Below are 20,889 nucleotides of genomic sequence, written 5' to 3'. Positions count from 1 at the left end.
TTCAATAGACTATATAGAGCAAATGGTAACTAATCTACAATGCTGAATTATTCAAGTGAAAACTAATTTGCAGTCTCAGACTACGTTTGTAGGTGATTATTTAAAATAAAAAAGGTTGTTTCTTAGACAATTCTAGAAATTATTCAAATATTGCACAGTTCTAGAAAGCATTCCAATCTTAGATTTACTGAATGAGCAGGGATATGGTTTTCTATAGCAGAATGAAAATATGCTTTCATTGTAAGTAAACCCAGTTCCCCTATTAAAAACCTCTGATAAGATTAAAGTTTTTGGAGTTTTCAGATAAAGCTATTTTCTCTCCTAGAAAAGGGAGTCACACCTGTACTATCACTTATGCTGATATGTTTTAACCTATGAATAAAAATTTATAATAAAAACTGGGGAATATTTTACACCTCTAAATCATTTCCATGGCCTCTCGAGACTTCCATGGTTTATTGTTGTGTCTTCTCTTCTTAGTTGCTCATTAGGGAATAGCACTAGAGCAGACACAGTACATAGCATACCAGGTAGTATATATAAATAATGAACACAAGGCTTTTATTCACAACTTCATCACATCAAAATACATCAGTCTAAATAGGCAAATGAAGGCAATAAAATTGTAATGCTCAAAATAAGTCCAGACATAAGTAGCTAGAGAAATGAAATTTATTTGTTGAAATCAATTTGTGGGGTACTTCCACACATTTAAATTTACTCAGTTTTAAAATTGTGTGTGTATGTGTGTGTGTGTTTTCTGGGAAGAGTATTTCTCCTAGTGATGGGCACTCTTATTTTTTGTTTTAAATAAAAATTTTGCTCTGGTACAAAAGTTGCAAAGCACACACTCCAGCAAATTAAGTAATTATTTGTGATTTAAGATAATGCAAATGAGTGGCCAACAAACTGGGCTGTTATCATATATCAGACACTTAAAGTTATATATATATTTTTTGTGGCCATATGAATTTAAAAGAAAAATGAACTCCATGAAAAGACTTATTACTTGTTGATCATTCTTATGGATCATTCGGTAATATCCCAATTTTTGCATTATTTTTTCTAAAAAAATCCATAACATATTTAATAATTCACAACATGGAGTCATAAACAGTGTAGTCACTGTAATTTCCTTCATTCTGATACCCTTATCCTCTTCTTCCACAATAGCAAATTCTTCTTTGGGACGCATGCAGAGAGGAAAAGTATCTACCAAATGTGGATGTTAGGTAGTCATAAAGAATCAAGTAGCTAGCAGTAATTTAGGAAACAAACAAATTATTTCAGCCTAAAAAAGACTCAGAAGATGGCTTGGAAAGAAAAATACATCTAACTTATAACTTTAGGTTGCCAATTATTCAGGCTATGAATTAAACCAGGCCAATTTGCCCCTCTCAGTTCTCCTGCTTTGGGGCCACTTCCTGAAATAACTTTTAGAATAGTAAAAGGAGGTAAAACATTCATGAATTTCGAAAATAATTAGCAGCTGGGAGAAAATAAAACTGTTGGGGGAAGAAGTTTAAATACATTCTAAGAAGTGACGGCTGCACTGATTATTTCATTGTCTAAGTAGTACGGCTTATATTTTTATGGAAATCTGAAAGCTCATTCTTGGTTTTAAAAACTGTATTCAAGAAAAGGAAGTAAACTGCTATGAAATTTATGCATAACAACTTTGGACAAGAACACTTCATTCTCTGCTTTGATTTTTTTAAAACCCTAAAGGGTACACTGATGACTTGTAATATGTGGTCATTGAAATCCTCTATTCACAGTCCTTTAACTGTTTTCTGTGGTGCAATGAGAAACTACTGTATTAGACTTTGCAATATAAATTGGTTTCAACCTTGAGAGATTTATAAAAATAAGTTTGTCTCATTATCCTATAACACTAAAATGAGTGAAACGTGTCAGCTCTTCTACTTCTGCGAAACAGGAGAAATTGTATTTAACCATGTTAAACCCACCAAAGTTATACTTTCCAAACAAAAATGAGTGGTGTAAGACATAAAAGCCATATAGAAAGATTTTGTTACCATCATTTTCTGTTCCTTTATGTGATTCTCTATGAAAAGTAAAAATGAGCCGGGCGCGGTGGCTCAAGCCTGTAATCCCAGCACTTTGGGAGGCCGAGACGGGCGGATCACAAGGTCAGGAGATCGAGACCATCCTGGCTAACACGGTGAAACCCCGTCTCTACTAAAAACACAAAAAATTAGCCAGGCGAGGTGGCGGCGCCTGCGGTCCCAGCTACTCGGGAGGCTGAGGCAGGAGAATGGCGTGAACCCGGGAGGCGGAGCTTGCAGTGAGCTGAGATCTGGCCACTGCACTCCAGCCTGGGCGACAGAGCGAGACTCCGTCTCAAAAAAAAAAAAAAAAAAGAAAGAAAAGTAAAAATGAAAGCTAGTTTACATTTTATTTTTAACCCATTGGATTGTCTTCCATTTTATTTGTATCTTTTTATTTATTTATTTATTTATTTATTTACGTTTTTGAGACGGAGTTTCACTCTTGTCGCCCAGGCTGGAGTGCAATGGCACGATCTCAGCTCACTGCAACCTCTGCCTCCTGGGTTCAGGTGATTCTCCTGTCTCAGCCTCCCATGTAGGTAGGATCACAGGCGCTTACCACCACACCCAGCTAATTTTTGTATTTTTAGTAGAGATGGGGTTTCGCCATGTTGGCCAGGCTAGTCTCAAACTCCTGACCTCAGGTGATCCACCCACCTCAGCCTCCCAAAGTGCTGGGATTACAGGCATAAGCCACCCTGCCCGGCCTATCTTCCATTTTAGACCATAATATGATCTCACCAGATCCTTACTGAAAATGTACATTATTACAAGTAGCTAAATTTCCACATAGAGGAATAAAAAGGTTAGAGAATCAGGTTATGATTTTTCTAGTACTTTAGTGTGCTATGTTAATGATAAACCCGTTTTAAATTTCTTAATCTTATCATCAAGCAACACCAGGCTTCTAAATCTTTTTGTTTCATTTAAAATGGCTACTATATATGAGAATTTTTAAGGTATTATACTAAACCCTTTTTCAGGTCAAAAGGCATGTTATCTAGAAAATAATTTAACACTGTAATTGGATCCTCAAGATCAATTTGTTTTATATACTCTGCAGCAAAAATAACATTTCTAGTAGGAAGGAATTAATTATAAACCTAGCAAGTTCTAGACATTCACGTATTTGTGTAAACAATTTTAACATGGTTTATTACATTTCCAGAAAGGTTAAGTCTTATATTCCATTTTCTGCTAATTCTTATTTCATATATTATTTAATATAATAAATATATGTTATTTGGGTGCATATGTGCATATATTTTCACACATATATATGTCTTATATACATAAAACAGCACTTAATGGTCATGTTCTTTGCATGTTCAACTTCAGAGGAAAAAATGAATTGCTGTTATGTATAACCAATGGCGATCTTCCTTTCTGTTTCACAAATGGCCATATCTGGATGTAAACAAAACATTGGAGCGAGTCATTCCAGGTGAATTGTACTTCAAGTTGTAGGTTGGTGTTCTCAAGAAGAATTGGGTACTCCCTGGTAGTAAATACCTAAAAACGATAGTTAACAAATTAGATTTTTACAAGCAAATTATAACTAACTCACTAAAGGGTTATGTGGTTAGCAATTTACATATTCTATATGAGAAATGTTACTGTAACAAAAATGCAATTCATATAAAAAGATTTCCTCCCCCAGACTGTAGGAAAGAAGGAGAGAAGAGCTAAATATAGATGCAATATATGACGTTAGCATCCCAAGACATCCCATAAAGAGCCATTGTACTCAAATACTGTGAAACTGTTTATGTGGCTAATGTTAATTTAGAATTCATCATCAGTCCTTGTAATATGTGGAGCCAAATATTTTTTTAAAACATGTGATTTGAGAATTTGACTAGCCACATTAACAATAATTGTTTGTTTTGAGGGAGGCAGAACCACTGATTGTAATTTAATAATAGATCATTGATGTATTATTACTATAGGTAACCTAATAGAAAACGTTAAAGATTAACATTCCTAATTAGAATATAAATTTTATATTCTTTGACCATAGAGTGCTCATGATTACAGAATATCAAAAACAATCAGCTGGACGCAGTGGCTCACACCTGTAATCCCAGCACTTTGGGAGGCTGAGACAGGCGGATCATCTGGGGTTGGGAGTTCAAGACCAGCCTGACCAACATAGAGAAACCCCATCTCTACTAAAAATACAAAATTAGCCAGGCATGGTGGCAGATGCCTGTAATCCCAGCTACTTGGGAGGCTGAGGCCAGGGAATCGCTTTAACCTGGGGCCCGAGGTTGCGGTGAGCTGAGATCATGCCATTGCACTCCAGCCTGGGGGACAAGAGTGAGACTTCGTCTCCAAAAAAAAAAAAAAAATCATGATTACAGGTTGCATGTAACCCTTGCAGCCGAATGTATTTCAAAATATGTGATTTTTTTCAGATTTTAGAAAGATAATATGGTGATTTATATATACTATTTATATTACTATATAACACCTCCATCAGAGCCTTGGAGCAGCATCTTGTAAACAAACCATTACATTTCTGTAGTAAAATGTATTAATATTCACAATAAATCAGATAAAGACTACAAATAACTTCATGTCAATTCAGGTCAGATTTGGCAGCAGAGGGGTTACATTTTTTTTTTTTTTTTTTTTTGAGATGCAGTCTGGTTCTGTCACCCAGGCTGGAGTGCAATGGCGTGATCTCGGCTCACTGCAACTTCTGCCTCCGAGTTCACGCGATTCTCCTGCCTCGGCCTCCCAAGTAGCTGGGATTACAGGCATGTGCCACCATACCTAATTTTTTTCTTTGTATTTTTAATAGAGATGGGTTTCACCGTGTTAGCCAGGATGGTCTCAAATGAGTTATGTTTTGTTTTCGAGTTTTCAAAGTTTTGGAAATTAAATATTGCAAGTAAGAGATTGTGCACCTGTAGAATCTGTTTTCCTGTGAAAAATGTTGACTAGCATTAGGCCAGTCCAATCTATATGTCCAGAGAGAAATGGCCAAGGAAATCTATATAAACAAATGCAAACAACGCTATTCAAAATATAAGTCCTAGTAATGATGATAAGGAAATGCTATAAAATCAAGATAAAGATACTTATGAGGAATGTCTAAGAGCAGAAGCAGCAATATACAGAGATTTGTAATTAGTCGTGGGAAATAAACAGTGGGACGGATTCAAATCATTTATTTTCTTCACTTGACATTAGAATTCTCCAGGGATAGTATCATACTCCCACAGATACATGATAAACAGAGGACTGAGGGCACAATTAGCTGTCTATTCTATGTTAAATAATATTGATAACTATGATAATTCTATGTCAATGGAAAATTGTATTTATAGTTGTGTTAAATGAATTATGTAGAAAGAAATGTATTATAATCAAACTATATGCAGCATTCAGATTAAAATAGCAGAACTTTCTATAATATCCATAAATATCATTTTATCATGAATTATCTAATAATATCTTCTAAACCTATTACCTAATATCACAAACTATAAATAATTACTCAAATCATTAAGTTAATAGAGCAGTAAAATAACATAAAACAAACCAAATTAAATCAAAATTGGATAACAGGTGATGAATAATAAAACAAATGATTTCTCACATCACAGATTATATAAATTACTTTCTTACGATCACTTGGGTAATTTATATGGATTAATTACTATGTCAACAATTGGTGAGGTCATGATGACTGATTCAGTATCTTCTGCCATGAAAAGGCTATCCTTCCTATCTAGGGCAAAGTTGCAAAAGAAAACAAGGTGTTTGATCAAAATCCACTATTTCATAGTAGTTGAGAGTTACTCTACCTTCTACTGAAGATACATTCTGATTATACTGATAATTACACGGTAAACAGTAATGTCTACCAACTTTCTTTCAAAGAATTTCCAAGTAACAGTTACTATTGACATTTCAGTAACATTTACATATTCTTTTGAGATAAAGATCACTATTTTGCACATGAAAAAATAAAAGCACAAAGTCCAGGATCACAACTAACTTACACTCTTTTACTGAACAAATATTTAAATAGTGTTTTCTATGTGCCCAGCACTATTCTAATTGCTTTACAGATATCAACTCATTTAGTTCTCATAACAATTCTATATGGTAGATATTACTGTTAGCTCCATTTTACAGATAAATAAACTTCATGACGCATACAGGGGTCAAATGCCTTGCTCAGGGTCTCCTACCTAGAAAGTGGCAGGGCCAGGATTCAAATCCATACAGGCTAGCTCCAGCAGCAGAGCTCCTAGCAACCATACTATATTGTCATGACAATTCTACATAATTATCATTGTATACTAATTTCAGTTTTAAAACTAATGGGTACAATTATTATACTCATTTTTCCAGAAATGTGAAGTATAAAATAATCTAGAAAATAGAAAGATAATTATATATGCCGCAAACCTAAACTTTTTCATAGAAGAAGAAAAAGATGAAACTTTTTATTCAGACTTGAAAAGAAGTTCGGCATGAACTAAAAAAAGCATATAAAGTTACATTGGAAGAAACACTTTTCTTCCCTAATACAAGTGCTGTGGGATATTTTAAAGTGTTGCAGGGAAATACAATGGATTATTTGCCTTAATATCTCCATTAATATGTCTTGGGAAATCCAACACTAGCTGAACATCGAAGATTGTTTTTGAAATGTTCCTTGCAATGAAGATAAATAATTTGATTTTTTTAAAGCAGAAGACTATCTCAAGGAAGTGGGTTTACGGATTAAAGAATTTGTGTAGGCACTAAAAAATGGGAAAAGTTTAGAGCTTACCTATTTTTCTAGCTTATTATTTACATATGAAAATGGCTAACTCATTGCTAATTCATGCCAAGGAGAAATACCTCAAACTACCCTATTTGTTTCATAGCCTCACTCCTCATCCTCCTCATCCCTAAGGCAGGTGTGCACATCTTTACATAACCATTATATTAAATGCAAACATAGAGCCCGCATTTATGTAATTCCTGATTGATGTAGAATTAGTTTGTCTTTTATATACCAATTTATTGCTGACCGGGAGGATCTCTGGAACATGAAGCATATCAAGACTGGTAGAAATTAACCTTGAAAACATAAGCTACACCCACCTCCTTTTCCTCTTCCTGGAGTTAAGACCAGGACCCCTGATTTCCCCAGAATAATTTTAGGACCTGGTTTGGAAAACCAGGGGTAAATAAAGTCCATCAGAATATTTGTCCTGTCTTTTAAAAATATTTATATTATAGTGAAATATAAAACATGAAATATACTATTAAACAGTGTTTTTCTTACCATTTTTAATTGTATGATTTAGTGCATTAAGTACATTCACAATGTGTGTAACCATCACCATTAATTTCAGAACTTTTCATCACCTCAAACAGAAACTCCTTACCCTTGAAGTACTAACGCCCCATTTTCCCTCCCTTCCTACCCCTAGTAACATCTATTCTATATTCTGTCTCTATGAGGTTGCGTATTATACATGCCTCATATAAATGGAATCACAAGATTTGTCCATTTGTGTCTGGCTGTGTAACTTAGCATGTTTTCAAAGGTCATCTACATTGTAACCTGTATCAGAATTTCAGTCCATACTGTGGCTGAATAATATTCTATTACATGTGTATACCATATTTTATCTCTTCAACTGTTCATGGGCACGGGTTGTTTTCATCTCTTGGCTATTGTCTTATAAATAATGCTTCTGTGAACATTAGTATACAGGTATCTATTTCTTTGTTTTTCATTCTTTTGAGTAAATACCTCAGAGTAGAATTGCTGGGTCATATGGTAATTCTATATTTATTTTTTTTAGAAACTCTCAAACTGCTTTCTACAACTGCCACACAGTTTTACATTTTTACCAGCAATGCATGAGAAATCGAAGTTCTCCACATCCACATCCTTGCCAACACTTATTACTTGGTACTTTTTTGATAATAGCAATTCTAGTGGATGTGCATTGTCCTGTGGTTTTAACTTCAAGATTTTTGGGGAAAAGCCCCAGTTTCAAATTCTACTTTTGCCACATTTAAATCCAATATGGATTTAGATAAACCTCACTTTTCTCAGCTGTACAAAATTCCAATAGTTTCTGCCATATATGGCTCACAGAGTATGGAGCCACTGAAATAGTGTACATGAATGAAATATTATTTATAATTTATATATTATGAACACTGGCCTCAAAAACAAGAATATCTGTTCTTAGATAGAGATATCCAACTATCTTAACCTAAGGGCATAAATAATACCATATATTTAACTCGTCTTTTTTTAAACTTTTAAATTATAAAATATAAGGTATTTTAAAAAGTACATAAAACATAAATGTTCAGTTTAATGAGTATTATAAAGTGATTACTTGTCATTACCACCCATGTTAAGTAACTGAACATTCCTAGCATCCCAGAGCCCTGTATTATAGTACCCTCACTCCTCATAAACTTAACCACTATTCTGACCTTTATGGTAATTACTTCCTTGTTTACTACCCAATTATACATTCCTTAAACACTATCATATAATTTTGCCTGTTTTTGATTTTTCAATAAATGGACACAATATATATTCCTTTGTATCTGGTTTATTTTGCTTAATTTTATGTTTGAAACTAACCCTATATGTGTAGGTGCAGTTTGTTCATTTTCAATGTTGTATACTATTCCATCGTATGAGTATTAGAAAAAAATGTGCCCATTCTTTCATGGACATTTGGGTTGTTTCCAATTTTTAGCTATTATGAGTAAATGCTACTATAATCATTCTCGTAAGGGTCTTGTGCACATGTGCACACATCTCTGATAAGAATTTACAGGGAGAGTAGCTGTAAAAAGGGTAGGCTTTAGATGTAATGAGAAACTGCTTGTAAAAGGTACCAACTTTCACTTTACAAGCAGGGTAAGAGAGTTCCTATTACTATATGTTCTCATCAACACTTGTGATGGATACGCAGTGATTTTGAGATTTGGCATTTCCCTGATTATTAATTAGCTTAAACACTTTTTCAAATGTTTATTGGTCCTTGTTTTTCAGTTATCTTCCCCATTTTTCTATTGTGTGGTCTGCTTTTTTCTTATAAATTTGTAGGAGTTTCTATATAATCGTGTAATAATTTTTTATAGATTATATTGGTTGCAAACACTTACTTCCATCCTGTGGCTTGCTTTTCCACCTCTTAATGGGGCCTTCTGATGAACATATGTTTTTAATTTTAATATAATCTTTTCACTTATCATGAAATTTTTTGGTTCTATTAATCTTTGCATACCTCAAGGTCATGAAAATATTCCCCTGTATTATCTTCTGAAATCTTTATGCAGTTTTACCTTTCACATCTACAAACTAATTTCATCTGGAAATGGTTTTCGTTTATGGTGTAGGTAAAGTTAAGTTTCTTTTTTATTATTTGGAAATACAATTGTCCTAGAACCGTTGTTTAAACAAACTTCCCCTTCCTCTGTCATAAATCAGGTGTGCACCACTTTTGTCATAAATCAAGTCTCCAGGTAGGCCTGGGTTGGTAAATGGTTTTTCTGAATGGTTCCAATGGTCTATTTGTCCATCCTTTTGCCAATATTATACTATCTTAAATTACTTTAGCTTTATTGTAAGTCTTGAAACACTGTAGTTACTAAATCCTATGATGTTATACTGCTCTATTTCAAGATTGTCTTATTTATTCTTGGTCTTTTGCTTTTCTGTATAGTGACAGAACAAACTTTGGTCAAATTCTTCTCCCCACCAAAAATAAAAAATAAAAATTGGTTGAGATTTATAGTAGAATTACATTGAATTTACAGATGTATGAAATTATTCGAGAAAAACTGACATATCGATAATATTGAATGCAATGATGACTAAGACATACTTTTCCATTTTTCACATTTTCCTGCATAAAGGTCACACACATTTCTTGCTAGATTTATTCCTAAGTATTAGATATTCTTTCATACTTTTGAAAAAATATTTAAAATTTTATATCTCAGATATTTGTTGTTGATAAAGAAAAGTGCAATTGATTTTCTTATATTGACTTTGATTTATATGATTTCATCAAAATTGTTAAATTCACTTTATAATTTATCATAGATTTATTTACATTTGTATAAATACAATCATATCCATTTACTGAGTTTAGTTCTTTCTTTCAAACCTAATGCCTTTTCTTTTTCCTAATATATCCATTTAAATCTATAAATATCCCTATATTACTGATTTAGCCATATTCTACAAGTTTTATTTCTAATATTTTTGTTATCGCTCAGTTCAAAATATTTTTTTATGTCCATTATAATCTCTTATTTGATTCGTGGGTTATTTAAAAGTCAATTTTTTCGGCTGGGTGCGGTGGCTCATGCCTGTAATCCCAGCACTTTGGGAGGCGGAGATGGGTGGATCATGAGGTCAGGAGATCGAGACCATCCTGGCTAACACGGTGAAACCCCGTCTCTACTAAAAATACAAAAAAATTAGCCGGGCATTGTGATGGGCACCTGCAGTCCCAGCTACTCGGGAGGCCGAGGCAGGAGAATGGCGTGAACCTGGGAGGCGGAGCTTGTAGTGAGCCAAGATCGCACCACTGCACTGCAGCCTGGGCGACAGAGTAAGACTCTGTCTCAAAAAAAAAAAAAAAAAAAGTATATTTTTTGACTTTCCAAAGCATAGATTTGCTGTTTATATTTTTCTGTTGTTTTCCAGCTTAAAGGCATTTGGTCGGAAAAAGTCCTCTGTATAATTTCAATCATCTGAAATTCTGTGAATTTTTTTTTTTTTTAATTCCACTATATGGTTTATTTGGCAAAATTTCCCATTGTGCCTGGTGTACTGAATTCTGAAGTTAATACATTTACTTCTATATATGACAGTTAAGTCTGTTAATTTTATTGTTAAAATTTTTATATCTTTACTGAGTTTTTTTCTGAGAAATGATTATTAAATCTTCCTCTATGGTTGTAAATTTATTTCCTTTTTGTTTCTGTCAACGTTTGCTTTGCAAACCTTCTCATGCATTGTTACTCCTAGGAATCTAGAGTGTTGACAACAGCCACCACCTTTGGCAGGCCCTGAACTCCTATTTTATCCCTTAGGCCCACACAACTGTCAAAAGCACTGCTCAGCACTAACAAATACTCACTAACAGGTACTGGGTTAGCAAGTACTTTCAAGCAAATGTGATATTTTGTACAGCGTTTCTAGTTATCATCAGAGGCAGGATTTATCCAAATATTTAATGTTGTATTACCAAAAGCAGAAGTGCTAACTTGGTGGTTTTAAAAAATTTTTTTTTAGCTATGGAACCCTTTGTGAAATAAGCTTATAAGAAAGCTCAGTACATGAAAGGTAGAAACCCAGAAATGTCTCTTGGGTATGCACACTATTATTTTTTTCTGAGATTGCAAAGTTGAAGGCCACTCTCTTCCATGTAATAGATGCCACATACTCTTTAAATCCTCTTAAGAAATATCCTGTAGATCTTTGGTAAAGATAAACGTGGTCCCTAAACCTGTCTGCTGTTAGCTCTATTTCCTATCTGTTTTAATTTTATAAATAAATTAACCAAAGATGAATCTTCTCATAAATTATTTAGGTATACTTCATAAGTTATTTATATTAGGTACATTTACATTTATTTATAAACATTATAAACATAAATTCATGTTTATATTACCAAGTACACTTCATAAATAAAATGTGTCAATCTATTAATAGATATTAAATGACTTCTACATTTAAGTAAAATGCTAAAGAGTCTGTTTCTTACCTATGAGGAAAATAAATATGGCCACTTTTTACATGTTGTTAAATTAATGTGACACTGACTTCGGTTTTAATAGCTAGACATTAGGGAGAAATGTTTACTTCTCTTCACTCCTTGTGTTCCAATGTAGAAGAATTTCCACTACTGTGAACTTCCTGGTCTCTTACCAGAACCAAATTATCTGATTTGTGGATTTAAAAGAAGGAAACAGGAATGCTTGGCTCAGCCTCTTTGTCTTTCTGGCTCTGCCTTTCTGCAGAAAGGATGCGTCTTTTCTTGCTCTCCTGCCAATGCTAAAAGAACTAGACTTTATGGGCTAGTGACAGTGGAAGGTTTGTGTTGATTCTGCTCTGCCTTTGACTGGGTGGATAAGTTGAATTCCAAAATTCAGTATTAGAAAACTCACTTGGCTCACATCTACACCATGTGCCCTAATGTAACTTTTATTAGCAATAGTGCTATAGAGTAACAAAGCAACAGATGATGACCGTATGTCTGACTCTGGTATTTTTCTATCATATGGTTCTGAGCTTGGATAGGAATGAAAATGTATTTACTGACATCTCAAAATGAATATAATCACAATAGTGGGTCATTCTGACCATTTATCAGAAGTCCAGAAGTTAAGATTCCATGGTCAGAAATAATCTCTTTTGACCACCAGCAGGAGAAGAAAATAAAAAAGTCTGAAGCACCTGTAAAGCATACCTTTTTCCTCCAATGTAACCAAGAAGACTCATCCTACTTTGTGTACCCACAAAAGCTACAAGGTCCATCAACAGAAATTAGTTTATGAAATCTAGGATTGTGGGAATTACATTAAAGAGTCTCAGTGAATTCCTTCTTAGACTGAAATTTAAGATTTTCCTGACCATGCTCCCAGAGTATCACCCCTTAACAAGAAGGCTCTTCATTTATATGGTATGATGTCCAAAAAATGGTTATCATTCTTTTAAATCATATAAAAGTATTAATGAAAGTATTAAAAGTTTTATTTCAATAGCTTGCTTCAGTCAAACCATTAAAACTGTAGAATATAACTTTGATATTTAAATTTTTTAAATATTAATGGTTACCTTTACCACTGCTATTATTGTGATCAACCAGCTTCTATTTATAGAAGAGTTAAAAGAGGTTAAATGTCCTGCAACACTACAATGACAGAATCCAAGACAAACAAAAATGTAAAATATTTCTCTTAATACTTTCTATTAAAAATATTCTGAGCCACTCTGCTGATACAGGAAACATTTGTAATAAAGTTATTTTTATTATATTCCCTGAGATTTTTTAAATAGATCAATTTCTAGGTGTTTTCAAGAAAAGAAAATCCAAGCTATAGGGGTTCCATTTTCCTCATTGTTTATTCAACTATTCACTGACTTTTTGACTATCACTTAGTTTTTCAAAGTCATGGCTTAATTTCTTCTATCCTGCATAGTACTACAACTTACAAATACTAAAACTAAAGTTATATATTCATCTTTATTTCTAATGAGAACTACAGTTGTCTTGAGAAATGCTAAAAGGTACTTTCTTTACTCTGTGTGTTTTTACAGCTTAAAAACAATACTGCTTTTCATGCTTTTTGGACAACTATTTTAACTGAATGTTTATGAAACTCATTTTTCAAATAGAACTTGACAAAACTTTACCTGCTACATATTTGGTAATGAAGGGAACAGCAGAGGCAAATTGAACAATAAAAATGAAACCAAAGGTATCTTCCCAACTGTAGTAGGCTCAAGGATAAATGTTGAAATCTCTCTATTAGAGAACAAAAGTTAAACATATTACCACATTTTTGGATGCTCTTGCTCTGGACTTTTGAAAGTGAAGGTATATAAGTCAAATAACTTCATTTCCAAGTATGTTTTATCACCTTTAGGTTCGTGATTGCTGTCCTTGTTCAGTCCCTTAAAGGTAAATACTGTACTAATTAAAAATATTTTGCAGATAATAGCATGTATGAACTTCAGTCTTTAGCTTTTTCTCTAGTCACGTAAAGAAAAAAACACTGTTAATTTCAAACTCTGATTTAGCATTACTTTATATAAAACTCTCAAGGGTTAGAGAATGTGAACAAATACCTGGAATTACCCCAGTCAGGACCAATGCCTGAAAGCGATCCTCTTTTGTCAGCTGCATATTTGTAAACCACTAGCAGGCACTGTTTACAAAGCTCCACCAGGCGCTGGCAACACTGGAGCTGCAAAGGAGTCACCACCTCTGGGCTTTTATTGAAAATACTCTCCCAAGAGGATCTGTTGGCATGGAAACAGACATGATCTCATGTTGGCTGTTAAAAATGACAACCAGCTATATCACTTCCCTAGCAACAAGCCAATAAGGGCAATAGAAATGGCCTCATACATTTGCAATAACTATGAATGGTTTAAAGATATATAATAAAAACAAATTAGGAAATTTATCTTTGTATTAAAGAAACACAACATCAAATACATATACTATTTGTATGTGTGTGTTTGTACGTGTGGGGGTGTGTGTGTGACAGTGTGTCTCACTATGTTGCCCAGACCGGAGTACAGTAGTTATTCACAGGCACAATCATGATGCACTACAGCCTTGAACTCCTGGCCTCCAGTGATCCTCCTCATTTTAGCCTTGAAGTAGCTGGGACTACAGGCATGTGCCACCATGCCCAGCACTATTTGTCCTTAAAGCTTTTAAAGCTGCCAACTCTGGACGGCTAATAGGATAGTTTTCCAACACCTCTTAAAAAATGGAGTTACTCTATATTAAGGTATTTGTAAAATACTGAGCTAATTTCTCAAAAATTAAGTATTCTTGGAATTTAGGCTTTCTTGGAATCTGTATTTACCTTAACATTAAGAATGATCCCTTGAAATGATTAAAAAGTTGCTAAAACAATTGTTAACCTCTCTTCACTAAGAGAATTTAGGTTAATACTTGATTGTGACCATCCCTTTCAAAACACTTTTAGACATAACTATATCCATATTCCTAGAGCACAGGTTCTGTGTGCTAGAAGTAATGCTATCTTAACAAGTACTGCCCTACTGCCATCCCAGAAGCAGCATGCCTTCTCCTTCACTGAACTCAGCTTATTCCAAAGCAGGTAATGGTGCGTACTTTCTTGGTAAACTTCAGTTTTGTGTGGGGTGGGGGGGGGGGGGGGGGTGTGTGTGTGTTAACAATTCCGAAGTTTACCATCATGGTATCATGGTTTATATCAGGAAATACCTCACTACTCCACCACTACGGAGAGAGAGACAGACGAGAGAGAGAGAGACAGACAGAGAGAGAGAGAGAGAGAGAGAGAGAGAGAAATTTATTCCACAGACTTATTCCTTGAAACTCTTCAAGCCTCCAGGGGAAATTTTGGTTTGAGACTTGGTAATGATTCATATCTCATTTTACATAAACCAATTCACATAACCCTCAGAGAGAGAAGCACAGACTTTCAGAAAGGAAAAAGTATTCAGGACAATATTTTCCTGAAGTAAACTTCCCAATGGGAAACACAAAGACTCCACTTTCAACCTTCTGTGGATATTTGATATATCTGGAATTTTTTAAAAAATGCCTTAGAAACAGAAATGTATTTTTTACTAGAAAAGCTACTGTTTATTTTTTCAGAGAAATGTGGCCCCAAATAGCATGTCATCAATGAATGAAAGGTTTTCTTAAAGGGAGTAATACTGAAATGAATTAATTGAAAGAAACAAATTTTCTTCAGTGTTCTGAAATGTTCAGGGCTAAATATAATAGGCTTTTAAAATACTGGGGTTTTTTAATTGGCAAAGGAATGAAAGTTATTTTTATTTAAGAAATAGTAATTTGATGGTTAAATTAACTGTAAAAACAAAATTTAAATTATTGCTAGATGGAAGAAAAACTAGATATGACACATATGTGTTTATCAAGATTTATATATGTAGATAGAGACATAAAATCTACTTACCTAATTTGATTAAAAAATGCTGGAAAAATAAATTAATTAGGGAATATGTTTATAATCAGTATACTTTGATTTAGCAGACCCTATAAAATTTCATATAAATGTGAATACATACAAAAAAATCCTATGTTTTTAATGTCTGCCTAGCACTTTTCTTTCTGCTGGGATTTTGGGTATGTCTATAAAAGTCTACCTCCATCACCACCCTCTACTCTCAACTTGGATATATTTATTTATTGATACTGTGGAGCTATTTGATCAGATCAACTATCAGGTCACTCATGGTAATTTTTCTTTAGAGGTAGGGAAAGAACAAATTAAATGGAAGAAAGCTGAAAGGGCTTCTTCTGTAACACTCTAATCTGATGTTAACTTCTTGAATAATACGTAAATTATAATATGACCAGCTTTGGCTTCTCATTCTCTCATTCTCCCTTAAATATTTAAAATAAATATATGAATCAAGGTCCTATACATATTGATTTCCAGTGTATATATTTACCACTACTAGCCAAGACTACATTCTACTCTATGTATTAATCCATATTTAGGTGTCAGCATACCAAAATACTCAAGAAAATGAAAGCAACCTGCTTCATTTGGCCCTAGGGCAGTGGTGCCCCCTCTACACAAAGGAAACCTGAGTATAGAACTGTATCCCCTATTCTTACCTGCCACCTGGCATAGCTGAGTAGATGTGAAATGTCTCTATACTACTACAGTATTTCAGCTTTCAACACTAGCAACACAGTTTTTTAAAAAGGTGAAAGGAGGTAAAAATAGTTAAAATACCAGTACTTTAATCAAAGAACCCCAGGTCTCTTCTACCTGCTTTTTGAATCTAAATTCCAAGGAAACAGGGTCATCAAAATCCATGAATTCAAAAAGAAAAATTAAACGATTAAAAAGTTCTTTCTGGCTCTCCCTAATCCTCACAGCAATATAAAAGGAAATCACTTTAAATGACTTTTTTAGTAATATAACAGTAAGATATAGAATACTGAATATTTCTGGCAACAAAGGAAAGTTATTCATGCAATCCAGAGACTTAGAAATCCTCACATTATTCAGTAATCCAATAATTTTCACCCACTTTCTCATCAAAACATTTCATAAAGCAGTTATCTAAAGAGTGAAACTGATTCATTCCTTTCTCCACTGGTACAAGCCCTGACTGAGTAGCCCAAAGTTAAGTGGCAGAAAGGAGAAAGGAAAAGTTGTGGTGGGTGTCCCTAGAATTGGCCCAGGGGTTTTACTGATGCACCAAACAGAAAACACCCTTGTCCCTCTCTTTTCCTCTTCCAGGCTGCTGAAGTTTATACATACCAATACAGTAATCACCAACAGAAAGATTAATAACCTAAACAGTATAACAACAACACATCCAGTTGCACATGATACAAGAACAGGGAGATTCACATCTTTTTAAGTAGTCTATATATTATGCATAACTTTTCGAGTAGGCATAATCCAGCCTAGAAATAGACTACTGCCTTAGAATATTCCCTAAAGTTTCTTCTTGCCCTAAGATTCTAAAAGAAAGGCTTTTACATGGCAAACCCCCACAGGAAAATACTTTTGACTAGGGAATCCAAGCCAGATTCTCTTCTTTGGGGTTTACATATTAGGATTTTGAGTGGAGATGGGGCTTTCCCAAACCATGCATTCCTTCTCCCATATTACCCTGGCTCCTCTCTTGGCTTTTCCCCCACAGACTCCTACTCTTCCTGTAACTCTCACTTGAAATGCCACTTCCCATAGCCACCATTCCCCAGCTCTCAGGCCTAAGTTTGAGTCCCATGGAACCTCAGACTTCCTCTATCCCAGTAAAACATGTTAGATAATTTTATTTATGGAAATTCCAAGAGCTATTTCCCTAAAGTAAACATATTCCAAAGTGGGCATCATAACACTCCCAGGAGGCTGCATGTGATCAAAGGGTTACTGGGCATGGGCATCAGCAGCCTGGTAGAGGAAGAGAGGAAGAAGGGTGTTTTCTGTTTGATACATCAGTAAAACCCCTTGGCCAACTCTAGGGAAACCTACCACAAAGATCTACATTACTCTGGTGTTTCTGGAGGTAGACAGGGATGGTTTACTTACTTTGTTTTATTGTTGGGGATGTTGATAGGCAAAGGCAACAATCAAGGCCTTGGATTCTTGGACATAATCAAAGACTTGGATTATATTTTTCTAAGATTTTACACCTAACTGCGAAAGAAAGTTGAACTTTATATTAAAATCATTCCTTAAAAACTGAGAAGAGTAGATTTTCACCATGACTGTTAGGCCTTCAGACCAAAGGTTAAAGGAGTATACACTGAGAAGGCATGATTCAAAGGATAAAGAAGAACTACTCTGGGTCCAAACTGAGAATCAAACACACACAGTACTATGTGACTTCACTAAATTGAGGAAGCCTAAAAAACTCATTAATGCAAAATAAAATCCGATATTAAACTCACCTCTTTAAACTACTAAATTGAAAGAAGTAGATGAGAGTGGAATCAAATTGGTCTCAAAACTACTCCTGCCTCACCTGCACAGGCATAGTAGGCTAGGGATTTCGCTAATGCTATGGACTTGCAGTAAAACAAGCTTGGCAACCATTGGCAAATCTGCTTTGGGGAATGTCAATGAAGCATAGAGTTAAGAGCTTGGGCTTTTGACTCAAGACTACCTGGATTTAAATACAGGTTCATACAGTTGCTATGTTTATACTTCAATTCCTCATCTGTAAATGACGGTAATAGTTTACTCAAAATACTTTTTGTGGAGATTATACAAATATTTAATATGTAAAACAATGTCAGATATTTAGTAAGCCGTCAATAAATACTACTTACTATCCCTATGATTACTACTACTAATAGACACCACCAGAGAAACTGGAAGGCAGTACTGTGCCAAGGATAGGAGAAAAGGATTCTGAATCAAGTTAAAGTATGTTAGCAAAATAGTTCAGGAAAGAGGAGCCCTAGAAGCAAAGAAGCACCATTTCATGAGTATCTTTAGAGTCTGGTGTTGGAGATTATCTATGGACTCAGAGCCACAGCACTGATTTCACTAACAGATTTTCTCATTGCTCTCCATGGTAGAGAGTAGCTGGGATTCATACATGGCATCAAGCCAATGGATCAACCAACAGAAAAAAAACATTTCCATTTTAAGTTCAGATTGGGAGAACTTTTACAGAGAGCCATCAACTAAGGGGCTGTGGAGTTCAAATGTTTCACTTAAGTCTCTGTAGAAATAATAGCCCGGATTATTCTCAGATTTCATCACACCCAGAGTGCCTTATTAATTCTCCCTGTTGGTGAATGGTAGCTAAGAAAAAAAATGGTAGAAAGACTGAGTCTCCAAATGATATGAATGATTCTGTATCACATGACTAGAATATTTAAATGGAGAATATTCTGAGATCATTTCAGAATAGAACAGTCTGTTAAGGTTTTACAGAAGAGGCAGGTATAGAATGGGGCTTTACATTCGATTCAAATAACACAGAAGGTACCAGAAGGTTGGGGTTATAGAAAGCCATCCAATCAGATATTAAATGACATCAACAGTTCAGAGGAAGAAAAAGACAAATTTTTAAGAAATCTGAAAAAAATGAATTTGTTTTTTCTGGAGCAGAATTCAAGTAGGAGAGTAATGAGAAGGAAGACTGGGGAAATAAGAGAAAACAGCATATTAGATAGCCTTGTATCTGTAGATAAGAAGTTTAAACTTAAATTATAAAGGAGGAAAATCACTACAGATTTTAGGATATGATTCTGACAGTAAGATGGATATGAGAAACAAAAAACTGGAAACAAAAATGCCTAGAAATCTATTCATTTCACTTAGCTGTCTTACCAAAAACAGGCTCACTTTGTCTAAAATCCTGTCATACTTTATCAGTATCTCTTTTATAATGATGATTTAGTCCATTCTCACACTGCTAAAAAAGACATACCCAAGACTCAGTAATTTACAAAGGAAAGAGGTTTAATTGACTCATAGTTCAGCATGGCTGGGGAAGCCTCAAGAAACTTACAATCATGGCAGAAGGGGAAGCAAACATGTCCTTCTTCACATGGTGGCAACAAGGAGAAGTGCCAAGTAAAAGGGGGAAAAGCCCCTTATAAAATCATCAGATCCATGAGAATTCACTCACTATCAAGAGAACAACAGCATGGGGGTAACCACCCCATGATTCAGTTACCTCCCACCAGGTCCCTCCCATGACACGTGGGGATTATGGGAACTACACTTCAAGCTGAGATTTGGGTGGGGACGCAGACAAACAATATCAAATGATTTGCTTTGTATGTATCATACTTTATCTGCTAGAGATATCAGAGTTTATAGGTTAAGAGCATGAACTCTGGGGTCAAGGCTAAATGAGTTCAAATCCCAGTTCCACTAGGTCCTTAGCACCTATCTGTGCCTCAGTTTCCTTATCTATAAAACAGAGATAATATAAAACCTGACTCAAATTGATGTTATGAGGATTAAATCACTTAACACATGTAAAGTGATCAGAACAATGCATCTCACACAATAAGTAGTATGGTTAGTTATTATCTGTGTCAGATTCAACACTGTATCTCCAAAAATATTAGCACAAAAGTAAGTACTTGATGATTGTTGAAAGAATGAATGGAAACAAGCTAGTTTAGCCATGTGGGAATGTGACAGAAAAACAATAGGATTTAGCAAATGATTAAATAAAGACAGTGAGGGAAAAGGAAGATGCAGGTGCCCCTGTGATATCCAAATTGTATGACTGAGAGAATAACAACAGGATTAAGGGAAGCCAAGAAAGGAAGCCATTTCGGAATAAAAGGACGTGGAATGTTTGGTTTTAGATATCTTGAGGCTAAAATGACAATGAGTCACAGCAGCTTTAGCAGCACTGGGATTCTGGGGAGGAGGAGAAGTCTGGCCATAATTTTAGAAGGTGACTGCAGAAGAACTTCAAGGATATTGCTTTGTATTTTCTTTAATTAGGACTACCTTCTCTCCACTGAATTCAAATTAATTAGGTGGTGTTGTGTTCATATTCATCATCTTATCTAAATCACCTTAATTGATATAAATTATAGTTGAGTACTAAACATTACAT

At 34.6% G+C, this 20,889-nt stretch overlaps 1 protein-coding gene across 2 annotated transcripts in view; it reads right to left on the bottom strand.

Annotated features, from left to right (window-relative positions):
- Positions 1-1,200: 1,200 nt before the first annotated feature.
- Positions 1,201-20,889, bottom strand: part of LOC105482740 (tubulin tyrosine ligase like 7) — a 101,552-nt gene continuing 81,863 nt past the window's right edge. The window contains exons 20-21 of one of the 2 annotated variants that reach the window (XM_011743002.3): positions 13,927-14,100; positions 1,201-3,584 (exon numbers count right to left, since the gene is read on the bottom strand). In XM_011743002.3, the coding sequence (XP_011741304.1) occupies positions 3,464-3,584; positions 13,927-14,100 (295 nt within the window). In that variant the 3' untranslated portion in view covers positions 1,201-3,463. Of the gene's footprint in view, positions 3,585-3,614; positions 5,071-13,926; positions 14,101-20,889 lie in introns of those variants that run through there. The other variant, XM_071090505.1, reaches the window with a different exon arrangement.

Source organism: Macaca nemestrina, chromosome 1 (genome assembly GCF_043159975.1).
Source record: "Macaca nemestrina isolate mMacNem1 chromosome 1, mMacNem.hap1, whole genome shotgun sequence".
In the NCBI taxonomy this organism is placed as follows: Eukaryota; Metazoa; Chordata; class Mammalia; order Primates; family Cercopithecidae; genus Macaca; species Macaca nemestrina.
This window is presented reverse-complemented; position numbering and strand designations above follow the sequence as displayed.